Source organism: Leptosomus discolor, chromosome 18 (genome assembly GCF_034619465.1).
Source record: "Leptosomus discolor isolate bLepDis1 chromosome 18, bLepDis1.hap2, whole genome shotgun sequence".
Classification (NCBI taxonomy): Eukaryota; Metazoa; Chordata; class Aves; order Leptosomiformes; family Leptosomidae; genus Leptosomus; species Leptosomus discolor.
The window spans coordinates 9837668-9854033 of NC_141408.1; the positions used below are offsets into that span (position 1 = coordinate 9837668).

The 16366-nt window shown below is 42.6% G+C and overlaps 1 protein-coding gene across 2 annotated transcripts in view; it reads right to left on the reverse strand.

Annotated features, from left to right (window-relative positions):
• Positions 1-7651: 7651 nt before the first annotated feature.
• The window catches only part of GOSR1 (golgi SNAP receptor complex member 1), a 31227-nt gene continuing 22512 nt past the window's right edge, over positions 7652-16366 (reverse strand). For both annotated transcript variants that reach the window (XM_086475100.1, XM_086475099.1), the window contains exons 8-9: positions 11257-11339; positions 7652-9938 (exon numbers count right to left, since the gene is read on the reverse strand). In XM_086475100.1, coding sequence (XP_086331226.1) covers positions 9814-9938; positions 11257-11339 — 208 coding nt within the window. In that variant the 3' untranslated portion in view covers positions 7652-9813. The remainder of the gene's footprint in view (positions 9939-11256; positions 11340-16366) is intronic.

Below are 16366 nucleotides of genomic sequence, written 5' to 3' on the forward strand. Positions count from 1 at the left end.
GGAGCATCCCGACCGCGTCGCCAAAGCAGCTGGGCAGATGCAAGTTCCAGACTTCAAAGACCGAAGCTGACAGCCTCGCCTCTGATGTTTCGCTAAAGAGATGGGAGTGCCAAGTGCTTTAGCCTCCTGTTTTATTAATACGCTGCTCTGATGGGCTCATGTATAATAGATTCGCAAAGGAACAGCAAGAGGTTTACATCCAATTTCCATGTTGCATATGTTTTCTACTAAAGACTATAGGCTCTCTGTTCTCCTCTTAATGTTTGTCTTTGCTAATGAATTTGCATGAGCTTCGGGGTTCGAGCAAAGGACAAACAGTTGGTCACCAGTTCTTCAACTGGTTTCCACGACTTCGCTCCAGACAAGGAGCTACGGATTAAAAACACAGGGAAAACGTTTCCGTTTTCTCTCTCACTCCTAACGCTGGCTGCTGTTGAAGAACCAAGCGTGCAGCTGAGGGTTTCCTTGGGCACCCTCAAAGCCATGCACAGCCTCTTGGCAAGCCATTTGTGAGGCGCCGGAGCTGGAGCCCTGGGCTGCTGCAGCCGCCGCAGCCACGCAGGCAGCAGCATCGCGCAGTCGCACCGGGAGAGCTGAGGGCTGCGGAACTGCAGCAGCAAGACCTTGTGATGAGCAGCACACAAACACGCCTGGCTCCGGTACAGCTCCCTCCGGTCCGCAAAGACACAGGGGGTTTGTAGCTCGGCGCTGGCCAGAAAAAATAATAGCTTGCACCCCAAAGTTGTCTCTACTCACAAACCAGGTTCCTAGCTGTAGAGATTTAAAAAAAAAAAAAAAAAGAGAGAAATTAGGGTGTATGGTGGATGTCTCCTTCAAAATTTGAAGTTCACCAAACACTCCTGGCAGGCTCCAGTAAAAGAGTAGAGAAAAACTGAATTTGACTTTGCGAGGGTGCCGAAAGCCTCGGTCTTTCTATTTTCCTACCCAGAACCAGCCTTCCCCTTTACAGATGAAGGCTTTTTGCAGCACAATTCTGCACGTTGCCTCCAGTTCAAAGCTGTCACCGCTCCCCTGCAAACGCAGTCAGAGCGACGCAGCCACGGCTCCCGCATCTACACAGCGAGACATTTAATCAGGAGCCTGGCTGGTCCTACATGGCACGAGGCAGACATTTCTATCACATCTCAAGCTCGTTCTTTTAATCAAACAAGAAATATGTGATAAACTTTGCAGAAGGACCGGTGGTGAGCATTTACACAACGGAGGAGAGCCTGGCTTGCACAGGCGAGCATGAATTGCACCAGCAGGTCACGGCGCTGCTCTAAACGAGGACCTTTCCTTTATGATGGTTACTGCTGGATCCTTCAGAAGATGAAAACTCCCATCCTGCAAGCTCTAGAATACCTAAAAGAGAGTAATGGGGATTTCTCCATGAGCTAAGCTACCTAGTTTATGTGCTAAAAAAGAAAAGACCGATGGCCCTCATTGTTTCCAGCTTAGCTGTAATGTTAGATGCTATTCTTGCTCCAGAGCTGCCGAACGCTTCTGAAGCTTGCAAAGTTGTTTGCTTTAATAGCACACAGCGTGAAACAAAGCAAAGACGGGAAGTCTTCCCAGCAAAATGCCTCCTTCTGCTGAGCTCGCTGTATCTCACTGCCTCTTGGAAATGTTTAATTATAGGCTGCAGATTCTAAAGCATTTTCTTCCAATTATTTGGTCGCAGGTCCGATTTCATAAAACCTGTATTTTACACTCCTTCCCAGTAAAGATCAATGCAAACGGATCACTTCATCAATTCCACTTGGAGAGAAAACGAAACAGCACCTCACCCGCTGCCCTGGCAGTCATTACCCATCCAAAACAGCTGGCCCAGGCACACGGCAAACGTAGTAAAATCAAAGGAATGTTGATAAGACCTGGGATCTTTAAGGCTCTAAATTGATGCTCTGTGTTTACCTTGATTTTTTGATTGCAAAACGTAAGCAGGTATAACCTGAAGTGTCCCCAAAAAATGAGTGAACAGCTGTGGAACACGCTCTTCCTCCCCTGTCCAGGTGATGGCTTGTCTCAGCCTCTCCTGCTGAGAGCTCCCAGAGTGCGGCCGGGCCAGCCCTCGCCCCTGCAGTTAAGGCACAGCTTTTTCTGAGGAAGCGGAGGAGAAGTTCATTCCCCTGAGCTGTGGCTGGGTCTGTGGTCAGACCCGAGGCGGCTGGTGGTGGTGCAGGATGGGCAACGTCTCCCTGGCTGGCACGGCAAAGCGCAGAGCGATGCTCTGCCAGCAAAGACACAGCTGCCTCCGGGAGCCCCAGGTTTCCAGCGGCCAAACAGACACACGTACCTGAACGAATGGAAAAGATCTGAATCCCTGAATCCCTGCGACAGCATCCCTCCTTTTCCCTCCCAGAGGCACCGCGGCCCAACTCGAGGTGAAGTATCCCTGAAGTATTACGAGAACAGACAAACTTATTCATCCCCCCCAAATGTTTGTTGGGTTTTTTTGGTTTTGTCCCTTTTTTTTTAAAAAAAAAAACCAAACAACTTAATCTAAACGAGAGTGTAGGCTTGAAAATTATTTATATTTCCTGAAACGTATGGAAACACGGGAAGAGCTGGCCAGCAGATCCCTCGGTCGTGCTGTAAGGTACAGACACAACGCGAATACAAAGACCTATTTATCTCGAGAGGGCAAACAGCCACCAGGAATGGTCTCTGCTGCGGGCTGAGCGCCCTCCCGCCTTCTGCCTCTTTCTAAGCTGTATTTCTTTACATAAGCAGTGCATGCTTTTATAGACCTGACTCACAAACCTCCCCACCTCAGTAATATTTTAAAGTAAATTTAGCACTGGTGATACATGCCTGACCTAGAGGGAACTCCATTTATAGCACAGCAGGGAAATATCCACGTATAGCCCCTTCTGCGCTCGGCCTCTCTGCTCGGGTGTTTCTCTTGCACCAAGGAGACAGGGAGACAGGCTGACGGAGTCCAAGTCTCAGTCCCCCCTGCACTGGAAGGTGAAGGACACTCACGGGATCTCCCACTCGCTCAGCACCATGACACAGGTACCCAGTGGTGCCAAGGTCCTTGGGCCATCCAGTTACTTTTTAATGTAAAAAATGACGGTTTGTGTGTCAACAGCCGGACCTCCCAGGGACACCTGATCAGCACTTCCACAGCTTCTCACGCACAATTTCTCTTTACACCTGCAATAATCCTGAGCATCCTGCAGAGCCTTAAGAAAAGGTTCCCTTAAGAATCTGACGTTTCAGCAGCATCGCACCCTGAAAGAAGCCAGCTCAGCACAGGGCTGAAGTCAGAGGGAGCTGCAGCAGATGACACACCCAGGCACATGTACCAGCAAACATCTTAAGTTTCCACTCCCTAGCTAGCAGCTCAAGGGGACTCTGCAACCCGCAGTGAGGAGCTTCTGGTTCTTTTCACTGCGCCTTTAGAAACGCAATAGATGAAGAACGTTGTCCCCACTTCCATGAACCTTGCATCAGACGGACGGGTATGGGCAAGGAAGATAAGAAAAGAAACAAAACACCATCCGAAGGGACTAAAGCCGACCTGTTTACAGAGTTTGGGGAAGAGCGAGCTGTGCTCATGCACCAAAGCAGTTATCAGTGAATTTTCAGCCAGAGCTCTAGGTGTGGCTTTGATCGCTGGGCTTCAAGTCACTGGGACAGCCTTTCTGGACTTCAAAGGACAGATTTTTTTAAAAAAAGAAATGAAAATTACGAGACCAAAATTAAATCTGTGTGTTTGAAATGTCTAGTTGAAGCCTAACACCCAGGAAGCGAGGGAGGAGGATCCGACGGACAGAGCAGCGAGCAGACAAGGGTAAAGCAGCACATGATGCAAGACCTAAACGGACACGATTGCAGAAGGCCTCTCAAAATCACACCACTGACCAACAAGAGGATTCACAGGGCGTGAAAGCCAGGACAACCAGAAAATAAGCCACGACGAGAACACTGCAAAAGCTGTTTCAAAGGCAGAGGGCCTTTGATTGTGCCCCGACTTCTGCTTTACTAGCAGCGCTACCGAAAGTGGGTTAGCAAAGCCTCAGGGTCCCATTAAGAACAAAGAGCAAGGAGGGCTGCAATGACAGGGAAAAATTAAGCAAGGGATGAGCAGCAGCAGCACACATGCTTGTAACAGCCTCCAACAGCTTGCAGAGGAGGGGGAGGATGAAGGCAACAGCAGGCTCAGTGTTTAATGAGCAGAGCCCAGACGCTGAGGCACAGGCGCTGGCAGCACGGCTTTTGTACCTGAAGATGCCCGTTTTGGTTAAAGGGCTGGCGTTCAGAGAATGTAAATACCTACTGTAAACACTGAGGTTTTCTATTAAAACATTCAGAAATCAAATCCACACCGCAGCGCACCTCCCACGTTCAGCGAAGCGGAGAAAACAAAGCCACCCCTGTCTCTCCGTATGAATTTCTAATGGAGCGCTCGGCTCCCTTTCAGCAGGAAATCTGCTCGTGGAATTGCACCAGGACTGAAGGAGCAGAGCAGGGCTCATCCATAATGCAGGAACACCCACTGCGCCCCAGCCTGTCGGGCAGGACGGCAGTTTTCAATATGAACAACAGTATTCTGGAAGGAGGATGGTTAAAAATAAGTATCTTACGCCTGTGCCACTATAAATTATTGACTGTACAGGGACCTGGAAAAAAGGATTCAGCTCTGTTAATAATTTATTTTCTAATCCAAAGGAAGACGGAATTTTATGCACCACTTATTACCAGCGCCGCAAACTGGAAAAACGAACTGCACTTCCCACCATCTGAAACCAGAATTGCCTTTCCATTTGCAAAACACGATTTGAAGTTTCTTCTCTAACTTGAAACACACAGTCCATCTTTTCCCTTGAGAAAGCACATGGTCATTCCTGAATATTTAGCAGGCACATTAAGGATACAGAAATCTATCTCTACTTTACAGCAGCATTACAGGCACAGCACGGTAGCTCCAAGATGAAGAGAACTACCCCTCTTCGCTCCGAGCCTTTTGCAAATGGACAGGTATCCCACCGGCAGGCAGATTTTCTTGTTTGAGAAAATCAATTTAAGTGGCGTTGAAAGATTTAGCTCCAATTGCAAAAACACCAGACGGGTCCTTCAGGCACGACGGTGCCTGGTTTGAACACCTGAGGATGGAGGTGGTCCAGACCACGGCAGAGCTAGAAACTACCGGATCTTCACAGAGAGAGTCTTTACAATCGCTTGTATCATGTCTGAAGTATCGGCTTCTCTTTGGTGTTTGTGTCGTGATTGGAGAAGGGCAGGGGGAAGCTACCAAACTACTGAGAAGTATATTAAATAATGCATCAGTTTTGGTGTGTGTTTGGGAATTTAATGTTTTATACTATGGATACACAGAAATTTTTTCAAAGCTTACCTCTAAAGAAAACCATCCTTGATCCACCTCTCAAAGAACAGCGAGAAAAAAAGAGTCATGACTATAGCCAGACCCTTCCAACGCAGAAGCTCGAAACAGAAGGGAAGGAGTCCAGGTCTGCCCACACAGGCAGGAGGAACACATCCCGCCAAACCGAGCATTTTGGGTCAGGAAATGCTCCACCACAGCTGGTATTTGGTACAAAAATGGAGAACACGCTAATTCGTAGTTCAGCGACAATCCCCAACTGGAGAGATGAGTCTTCTCTGCATCTTCCTGAAGCTCAGGTAGGCAAAGCTTGTCATGGGGAAAGAACCAAGCACCTTGCTTAGAATTCTAATTTATTATTAAATTACATATCAAAGCTTTTTTTAATACATACAGAGAATGCACAATAGGCGAGAACAAAAATAATTAGTTACAACAAAATAAGTTTCAAGAAGCTATATGAAAAGCAAAAAAATCAGAAAGTGCAATCAGAAACTCATTTACCAGGGTCTGGACTGGGACACTTCATGAGAAAGGGGTTTGTTGTCTTGAGCGTTTATTTAAACTGCTTTCCTCACTCAGCAGCAGACAGACCAAGAGAACTGAAAGCATCACCCCTGGTTTCAAATACCCAGTCGACAGGAGAGATGCAGGGCAGCAGGGGGACTTGCGGATGTCACCTGGAATATGGCTCAGTTTAGTCTCAGTATGTCTTTCGCTGTAGTCCCCTGTACTGCCCGTTGCTCAACAGGGCCACTGCTCTGAAGGATTTCATGATCCGATACTGTTGTAAGGAGTTACACTTCCTCCTTCAGGAGAACTATTTCCAGTTTCAGAAGCGATACAGCTGACACCTTCCTGTTTCAAACAACAGCTTTGGGAAAAACCACAGTAAAAACTGGAAAAGGTCACGTATCAAGTGATCTTGCGAAACAAGGTGCTGGGTTTAGAGAGTTAACATAGTCCCGACTAAGTAAGTTACACAACCAGAAGTGGCGGACCAGACTTGGCTGCCTGCGCAGCAGTTTTGGGGGAGCTTCAGGAACACAGCTCCTCAGAGGACGCAGCCCCAGAGCACAGGCGGTTGACAATTTAGCTGAAACTTTCACGTGACCTAAACATCTCCTTTTGCTTTTTCATTTTCAACATCCAAGGAGGAACTGACTCTTTCTTCTCACGGTCATCTTAAGACCGTTCAAAGGACTTCTAAAACTACAAACAAAAAATTCGAGGCGATTATTCAGTGTAATGAATCCAGCATGAATTTATACCACGCTTTGATATGCAAAAGCTCCTGAAATCAGTATTAGTTAAGAAAAAAATGTTACACCTTCCCAGGAAGGGAAAACTCCTAGGAATTTACCAGAAGCACCATACCGCTTGGTCCCAGAGACAGCGGGGAGGACAGCAAAGCCCTGCCTCCAGCCTTGCTCAGCACGCTCCCGCGAAGGGCCGGGGATCAGCCACGGCCGCGGCCTGGGCTACGGCCGCACAGACGCTCACTATGGCCTGAACACGCGACGCTGGGTGTTGCCCAAATGCCATCCCTCTGCTCTAGCAACCGGCGCTCGAAGATCAGATAAATAGGTTAAAAAAAAAAAAAATAGTCTGAAGAGCAAGGACAAAAGTATTCGCATCTGTGTGAAGGGTGGCATCAAAAGCTATCAACATGGTCCCTTGTGTCCTACTGCCTGGCCCCGGGGTTGTTGGACAGGTTTAAAGTACGTGCTTGTCTACTGGCAGGAATAAAGCAGAAATTTAAAAAGCGTGTGTGTGGGAAATGTGCCCTGTAGAAATATTACGGATTCACTCGCTTCATTTCTATGGCTTGGCAACAAATTTCTTAGCACAATTCTATTTGGTTGAGTTACGGAACTGCAACTTTGCCAGGAATTGCAGAACTGAGAATTCTTTAACTACATTTTTTTTCCTTAGAGCAAGAGGAACCACACAGAATGAAAAACGGAGAGAACATATTTAGCAACAGGAGACATACAAACCCATATTTTGGGATTCGAGATTAAAGACCTCAATCCGCTGTTTTCCTTTTACAGTCCATTGCTCTACCGACAGGTCCGTGTCAGAGACGTTCAGGAGAACCGGCCAGTCTCTCCCCTCAGCTACGGGCAAGCACAAGCACTTCAGAGGGCAAAGCAGAACGCCTGCTCACATTGCCACAGGGCTACGACAAGGCGATGAAGGGGAGACTACAAGGTTAATTAAATGTATTTTCCAACACAAAACCGTGTCTCAAAACCAACACAAATAAAAACTATGGAGGAGTTGCCAACACTGAAATCATTTCCAGTAGAGCTTTATCCGAGTTAATTCAGCATATTTCCGTTATTTTATACTAAAATATATCAGTTCCCCGTAACATTTTCATAACATGAAAAATCAATTATGTTTACATATTTATTATAATCTACATATTTTCCATAGCAGCTTTTCCACACAATAAGATTAAATATATGCACCAAATAATCAATTAAGCCCAGTAAAAAGACTGGTTATAAGATTAAATAAGTGAATTTATTTACGGTACTGCAAATCTCATATTGCCAACTATATAGCAACCAAATCCTACAAATCCTAAATAGAAGCATGACTGCTGATCAGAGTCCCTTAGGGTGGTGGTGGAATCAAAGAAAAAGCATCAGGGAGAAAAGGTTTGATCTCCCAACACACAGATTCATTAATAAACCTCCTTTATCCATCAAGGTTTTTCACAAACCCCTTTAATGAACGCTTCATGTCAAACCAGGAACATCCCCAAATCAACCAAATAATCGCCCTTTATTTAAAATACAAGCCCCACAGTTTTACAGGTATTAATTCCAAATGCTTTCTAATCCCAACAAGATGATTGATTAGAAGCCTTTGTTGACTTTTTAGCACAAAGTTATTAGTCTGCAAATAAGCCTTCAAATCCATACAAACATTTCAGGCGCAACAGTGTGGTTTCGCACACTACACAGGCACAAGTCTCTACTCCCTCCAACAGGTACTTCACAGACACTATAAAAAGCAGTAAAAAATTGCGTCCATCCCACCAGACTGTTCCAGAAGAGAACCTGGAGACGATCTGACAGTTGTGGGTAATGGCATACACGAAATCTGTTAAGGAGCATGTAAAGTGATTGTGAAAAGAGTTAATCAGCTTCTTAGAAAGATATTTCAGTGCCTCGGTTTGAATTTATTGGGTTATGATATGACAAATGGAAAAGAGCTGTTGAAAGAGCAGAAAGATCTGCAATTTGTGAATTTGCAATATCAAAGCCATTCCTGACCTCAGCTTTGTTTAGAGATGCCAACACAACAGGATTCATGTTGCATGTCTGGACAAAAAAAAAAAAAAAAAAAAAAAAATTTTCCCCCCCAGATAACAGTAAATAATACTTGTTTCACTATTCATACATTCAACTCTTTACTATGAGGAGTTATGTCCAAAAATTTTGCACGCAGATAGATTTGCCTCGGGTATAACCATCATAACTTTCGCTTCCAATCGACAGTTTAGATTATATCCTACTTACAGTGTAAAAATATTAACGCTATTAGAATAACTTTATGTAAATTACAATATAGACTTTTCAAACTGCTTATCATGTCTTTATAAAGACCTTTATGATGCCAGCCAAAATCAAAGTATTTACACCCAAAAGATGACTTTCAGGTGAACTTGTGTTTGGTCACTTTTCAGATGACTGAACATTATAGTAAACAGCTGCTAGGGCTCTGTGCTCCCTTTTCACAAAGGGGGACTTGTTAGTCCCTTTAAAGCCACAAGAAACCTTACAAATCTTCCTCAGAGGGCAGTTTGTTCATACCCTGTGCAAAATGTGAACTGAACAATCCTTTTTTTTTACTTTGAGGAATTCATGTGAAGCACAGTTTTCACAGCACAAATTATGCAGAACTAACCAGGATCTCAACCATGAGTTAAAAAAGAATTACAGAACATGTATTTAGTAATAAAGCAACCTGACGGCTTAAAGCTGCAACATTCTTCTCACAGGGCAAAAGTGTCGAGCACGGTGCTTGGCCTGCAGGGGAAACTGGCTTCCCGCAGAGTTTCCACCCAAGGCAAGCCTAACAATCTTTCTCCCCTTACCAGCCAACAACAGACCTCCCCAGCGCCGCTGAGCACAGGAACTGTTCTACCGGTTCTGGTAAGCGTCCCACGTTTACTTACCTTGCAGTGAGAAAGGGAATTAAAGACAAACAAATCCCACAAAATTTAACCAAAGGAAGATGTACGGCAGGGAAGGAGAAACACTGCAGCTTCAACCCAAAACCAGTGTCGCAGTCTACCATCATCAGCTCTAGACATCAGGCCGATTCTCCCAGCCGTGATGAGGAGGCCGTTTGAAGTCTGTCGCTTCCCCCACTCACTTCTCCTTGACTGGGGGGGAGGGATGGTGGTGATGAGTTTAGCAGAGTCCATGGGGGAACATCCATCAATGAAAAGCGTATAGCAGCAGTAAGATGGTACAGATGCCAATAATACCACCCAAGATGAGGGAATCTCGTCGTTTCCGAAGGTTGATCCTCTGAATCAGGCTGTTCACTGCTGGAAACCGATCTTTAAGAGTCTGAGTCAAGGTCTTATCAGCAAACAGTATCTTCACTAACAAGCCCCAAAGTCTGTATGTGGAAAACCCAATACTGCAAGAAATGCAGAACTACTCCCAAGCTGGAGAAAGCAGATGCAGTAAAAACCACCTGATGGATAGTTAGCAGGATTACAGCTGTACTTCACTAGTAACAGACAATCAGAGAAACAACAGAACAGAGCAGCTTAGAGTTCACATTGACACAGAATTCACCACTTGATCACCTAAATTACCAGCATTTGATATACTTTAATCTCCAATATGTGAGGCTTAGTTACTTTTAATAACTGTGTTTAAATGAGAATGAAAAAAAATAAATGGGGCAGTTACATAAAACATCTGTGGAATTTACTTAATGGAATTCTGTTACTGGTGAAGGGAACAACCAAAGGCATTTGACTGAGAAAATCAGGCACGTTGCATGACTACGCACTGTTCAAGTGCAGCACATAAGGAAGAACTCCTCCTACTGTAAAATCATAAAGACGTAAATCTATCTTTTAATGTACAAAATACAATTGCCAACAAGATAATAAACTTCAGAGCTTCATGTCTTTGGAACCAAGATTCTTTTAATGCCAAAGCTTATTGAATTTTTTTTTGTTCTTGCCAGTTGCTAAGAACTGTAATGAAATTTGGGTTATCAAGACATCTCTTCGGGATGTAATCTGTCTGATCAAATGATGCTAACGTTGTTCTTTGGGCCCTTATGACAGAGAGGAAGGAATAAGTGGGAAAATGATCAACATGCATGACTTGACAATCTGGCACATCCTTTAGCCATGAGCACAGAATATGAAGAGAAACCACAAGCCAAAATCTTAACATCTACAAGACTGTGACAGACAAGAGGATATTCAGGTCATGAAAACTCTTAGCTGTAAACCATAACAAGCAGCAATGTATGCCAAGCTTCAGCTCTGGAGTCTTGAAAGCAATAATCAAGAAGTAAAATGAAATTATACTTTCATGAAAACACGTAGCAGAGAAGGCCATAAAATGCCATTGCAGATCTCCACCTGAAAATTAAGCTACATTGATTTAAATGCAGTATTCAAATTTGAGTAAAAACAACTTATTCACCACATTCACCATTAAGATGCTTCAGTCCTATTATCAAGTGAGACAGGTAAAAAAAAACCAGTCCGTTTGCCACTAATGACAATGCCACCATGGGTTATACAGCCATTGACATCGCAAAGCATTTTGATCCTCAAATGACAAAGTGAAAAATTCTACTATACCTCATCTTAAGCACTGGCAGCACAAATTTTTAGGAAAGGATACTGGCCAGGGTGTTCATCTTGCTTTGTATTGACTTCAACATCCCTCTCTGCGAAGTCATATTTTCTTTAGTTGCCATGGCAATGCTGGAGGAAGAAAGAGTGGATCAAGTTGTTGGTGCTAAGAATAATCTACAGCTAAAACAAGAGGAAAGCAAGCAGGCAACGCTTCTTTAGAGAACAATGAATGAGGTGAAGCAATATGAATGAAACCACATTTTTTCCATTAATCTCTACCCTTTACACTTAAATGACTTCTCTTTTTGTATAAGCCACTAACAACTGAAAACACTGCGATTTCTTGAAACAGGCAGGGGTTTGCCATAAGTCCCCCAGCCCCAACAAAAAATGGTACCACATTACAAGCAAACCTAACGGTACTCTTCCAGCATTGGTTTTAAATTTAGAAGTTTGTTTAATCACAGATTACTTTGACTCTAGAGAGCAGATGAAATTTCTTGTCTGCCATCAGGATATGACAGGTGCAGAAGTATTAAGCAAATAAGAGCTGACTCACACTTAAAAATCAATTTGCAAAGCGAATGTGCTGGTTGAGAGGAGACCTAAGTGCAGTCTGAGACCTGACACAGTTCGTGGAGCTTCACACAGAAGGTTTCTGGACAATCAGGCTGGGACATACAGTCACAAGGTCTTCGAAAGCATTTAAATACCAAGAAGTCTCGGGATCTACTTGCTTTGTCTCAAGCTTAAGTCCCCTGACTCTTCCCAGCAAGCCCAACCTGACTGTTTTCCGTAAAAACAGTTGGTTTTGAAGGAGCTGGTGTGTAACGAAATCGTATCAAATGATGCTTCCATCACAGCACAGGTAAAATGCATTTTTTGAGCTTTGCTCCTTATTAAGAATATCACCCATGGGTATGTAGGTTTTCATTCTCTGTTTCTTTACTAATACATGGGGTAGCTTGTAGGTACTTTATCCAAATATAAGAACACAACACAGGTGAGTATAAAACAGAATTTCCCACTTCAAATTTAATACATTCTGGAAGCTGGAAAAAAGCACCTGTGCTCTTAAAAAGAAGACATTTAAATGAATATTTAAAAAAAAAAACCCTATTCAGCTGACAAAAATTTTTCTCTACCTTAAGTTTCTCTTCAGCTCATAAAACCGAGTTATAGGATGAAGAATGAAAGGGTAGGCTACTGCTTGCAGCCCCAGGTAGTATTTCATGTAGCTACTTCGAACGCAAGAGCTTTGTCAAGACAAACTGCATGGATTCGTTTACATCTAGAGAAACAGTACATAAAAGTTTTGGCTCTGGAGATATGGTGCTCAAGAAGGAACAGTATGACAAACACTGCTCTCCTTGGCTGGCATGCATTTCAAAAATAAACAGAGTAGGACATAAATACAACACGGCTGGATAATAACTCAGAAAATTATACCTATATTGCTGCTGGCTATATTTACGTGACAAACAATGATCAAAAGTTCTCCGACAAGTTTGTGAGCCTTAGATATGGAGGGAAAATGTTCTGGAAGAATAAAAGTTCAGTGGAACAACACAATCCAACAGACAGAAATATGAGAAAAGAGAACTAAAGCTGTAATTTCAGGGGAGAACAGATAGGAAAAGGCGAAATGCTTCTTTTACCCAATACAGACATCCAAATTTTAAGAGCATTTTATGGTTGCTCACACTCAGTGTCTGTACACAAACACGATACAAAAATCACAGCTAACGAGCATTATTTCTAAGGAGAGGCAGGTACAAAGCACCAAAACACACAGTGCAAGCCCAACACTATTCTCAAGTTCTGCAGTATAAACTGGATGCTGCATTTGACACAAAAATGCAAAAATGGAAAAAAATGAAAATGGAAAAGCGGGGAGGGGGAAGGAAAAACCTGCTACCACCTCTTCAGGTGGAAGCTGCCTTTTCCCACTCTGGTTTTGCCCATAAAAACTAAGAGACAACACTCGGGCTTTGGCTGGGTGATAAGTGGTACGGTTTTGGTTTTAGCAGTAGACAAATTCATGACACAAACATATGTGAGACAGAGGTGACAGAAGGGCCAGCCTATGGCTTTCATAGCTTTCAAGTCACAGAAGATACTCTTCCAAAGGCTTTATACAGCAAGTTCTTTTAAATAGAACAACAAGCATTGACAGGGCAGATGAGTAAGTTATTTTAAGGTTCTATTAGCATTCCGGTAAACCTGGACATACATTTGGAAATCAGTCATAAAGAGAATGCAAACAGTTTGGTAACACGTAGGCGAAACCCTGACATTTTCAATCAGCAGCTCTATAAGAATAGATTTAACATTTTAATACTAAGTTTTGAAGTATTAGATTTTAAAATAAAATAAAAATGGAAGTTTCAGGGTAGAACTAAGAAAAACCTTCAAGCATTTTTTTATTTACAGCCAGCTATTTAGCAATTTTTCTTCTATACTTTTGAAGTGCCAAATTCAGCACAAAGTAGAAACAACACTCATGGTTAACGGGAGGCAACAGGGCTTGCAGTCGCCTCCGTGGTGTTTATAAAGGGGTTGCCAGAATCCGTTAACCAATGCCCTTTGTTTCTGCAAAAAGAACAGAAGAAAGTCTACAAAGCTTATCCTCTTCGACTGCGTAGTACTGCCACTCAGCACATTGCGTATGTGTGTTCCTGGGGATATACTAACTCCTCTAACCCATAAATGCAACTCGTTTATTGGGTTACATGGGACAGCCCTTTCAGGACTCAAATTACAAGAAACGAAAGTGAAAACTAGGTGGGAGGAGAAATGAAGAATCGCATCATTGCCCACCCCAACAGTGCATGAGCATACAAGGTAAATATCTAAGAGAAGGTGTTCACAGAAACTCTGAACAGCGAATAAATGGCTGCATAGCAATACAGAAAAAGCAGTTACCACCAAGGGCTGAAAAAGGGGCTACAAAATTAGAACAGCGAGTACAGCAAACCGTGAGAAGATACAGCATTTGACAGATTACATACATTTACAACTCAGCAAACAGGTATTTTAGTCCTCAAAAGTAAGAAGCAACAAATTTGCAAAAACATTTGCTATTGAGAAGAGCACTCAGGAAATTCTGAATTACTAGAAACCAAGTTGGAAAAAAAAAAATATTTCCTAGCTGTGCACAGGAAAGCTTGTTCAGTAACCTACAGCTTCTTATCTTACACCCCACACGGACCTGATACTTGTCCAGATGAAGTTTTAATACAGCGTTTCTCAAAGCACCCCTGAATTAAGCCGCATGTTTTCATAAGACGCATCCAATGACACATTAAGGCATTCATTAATTTACAGAAGTGAAAATACAAGATGATTGCCAGGGTATGAAGTGTTCCTGAGACACCTCCAAAGTGCCTTTGAAAATAATTATTACAGATCATCATGGAACACAAGGTTCCTGCTTTAACATCTGAGGGGTGAAACCGTCCATTTCACATAAAAAGGCAGGATGTAACTGTGTAAGTTTATGTATTACACAATTGGAACATTCTTCATTTCTTTTATCCAGTATATTGACAAACTTAGCTCAAAGGGCTAGATTTTACTGAAGAGCTTCGAAGAAAAAAAAAAAAATTGTAGCTATTACCATTTTTCATATGATACGGCCTAGTAATAAAATGTAATCTTGATATCCATGAACAAGAGTTTAACTGGATTCTAGCTACCATTAACAAGTCAAAATTCAAGTAAAAAGCACCGTTCTTCCTGCATAATTTGATTACTCAAAACATGAGCTAGTTTACCCAAGCCTTTTTATCTGTAAATGAGAGTATTAAATTTAAGAACTACCAGAAAACACACAGCTCCTGGGGAGTCCACTGATGGGTCTTGCACAGTCTTAAGTATTGCAGCTTTCTCATATCCTTCATCAGACAGTTTTGGTTCCATTCCCATCCCTAACATATGCTCATTGACTTACTGTTGCCATTTTTTCACTGACAAATGCATTTTAAAAAAAATTAATCATATTCTTCCCATTCACAATATTGGCCCCATTTAGTTACTCCACACCATAATCTCCCCTGATCAAGAATACCTTTTTCTTACATTTCGAAACTTCTACACAACATTTACAATAGAAGATTAAACGCTTCTTACTGAAATCAAGATGACCCTGATCTAACATTTTATTTGGAAACTAGCATGAACTATTCTTGGTGCTGCATTGGCTTGAACTACTAGAGTTGGGTGTAAACCAAGTTTCTAAAGCCAGATGGTGTTCTGCTCTCTGTATTTAATATTAAAGCACTACTGAAGCACAACATTAAACACTGCTGCACTACTGGAGAAGTCTCTTCTAGGTAAGCCCAAGGTCACAGCCACAAAGAGCCCACCCACGTCTTCCACAAATCTGCAGGAACCTCTCAAATTCCTGTGCTTGCAGCCACATTGCCTCAAAATTCCACTCACATTTCAAGTTTGTCCTTGAACGTTCAGTAGTGCTGTGGGTGTGCAAGCAACCAAATTTCTCTTCAAAAGTAAAACAACTGATAGTTGTACATAGTTTGCAGCTTGCACTGGCATAAAAAAGTACAGAGCAATGAACACTTCCAGCCATTATCACAGTCAAACATGCAGAGATACACTTTTAATGCTGCTTGACTTGGAAGCAAAGTGTTTTTACCTAGACAAATGTTTAAGCTGTCGAGTATTTTCACCCCACACAGCAGCCACATACATACAGCATATATTACCAAGTGAAATGTAGCAAAGTCAACTCCTTGCTTCATCCATTGAGACAGCTCAGTCAAATCTACATTGATGAAGAACTAAAAGCTCTAAAGGAACAAGACATGTTTTTCAAAAATAAAATAATTCATCTATTACTGGAACTCCTGCTTCATTTTGTACTCCATGAATCATACCTGCTCATTTAAATTCATGACAACATCTATGATTAAGGGAATGGACGCTGTGACTCTGCATAGAAATGCAAGCTCTAGTTTTAAATTGGTAAAAATTCTGACTGTATCCCTTATTCTTCATGTATACATACATACGTATATATCCATATCTATAAATAAACATAGATGTGTACATATACATATGCACATGTACACACACACAATCTTCCAAATTACTTTAAAGACTAACGTGTCTTTTGATGAAGCCTAAGATGAAAA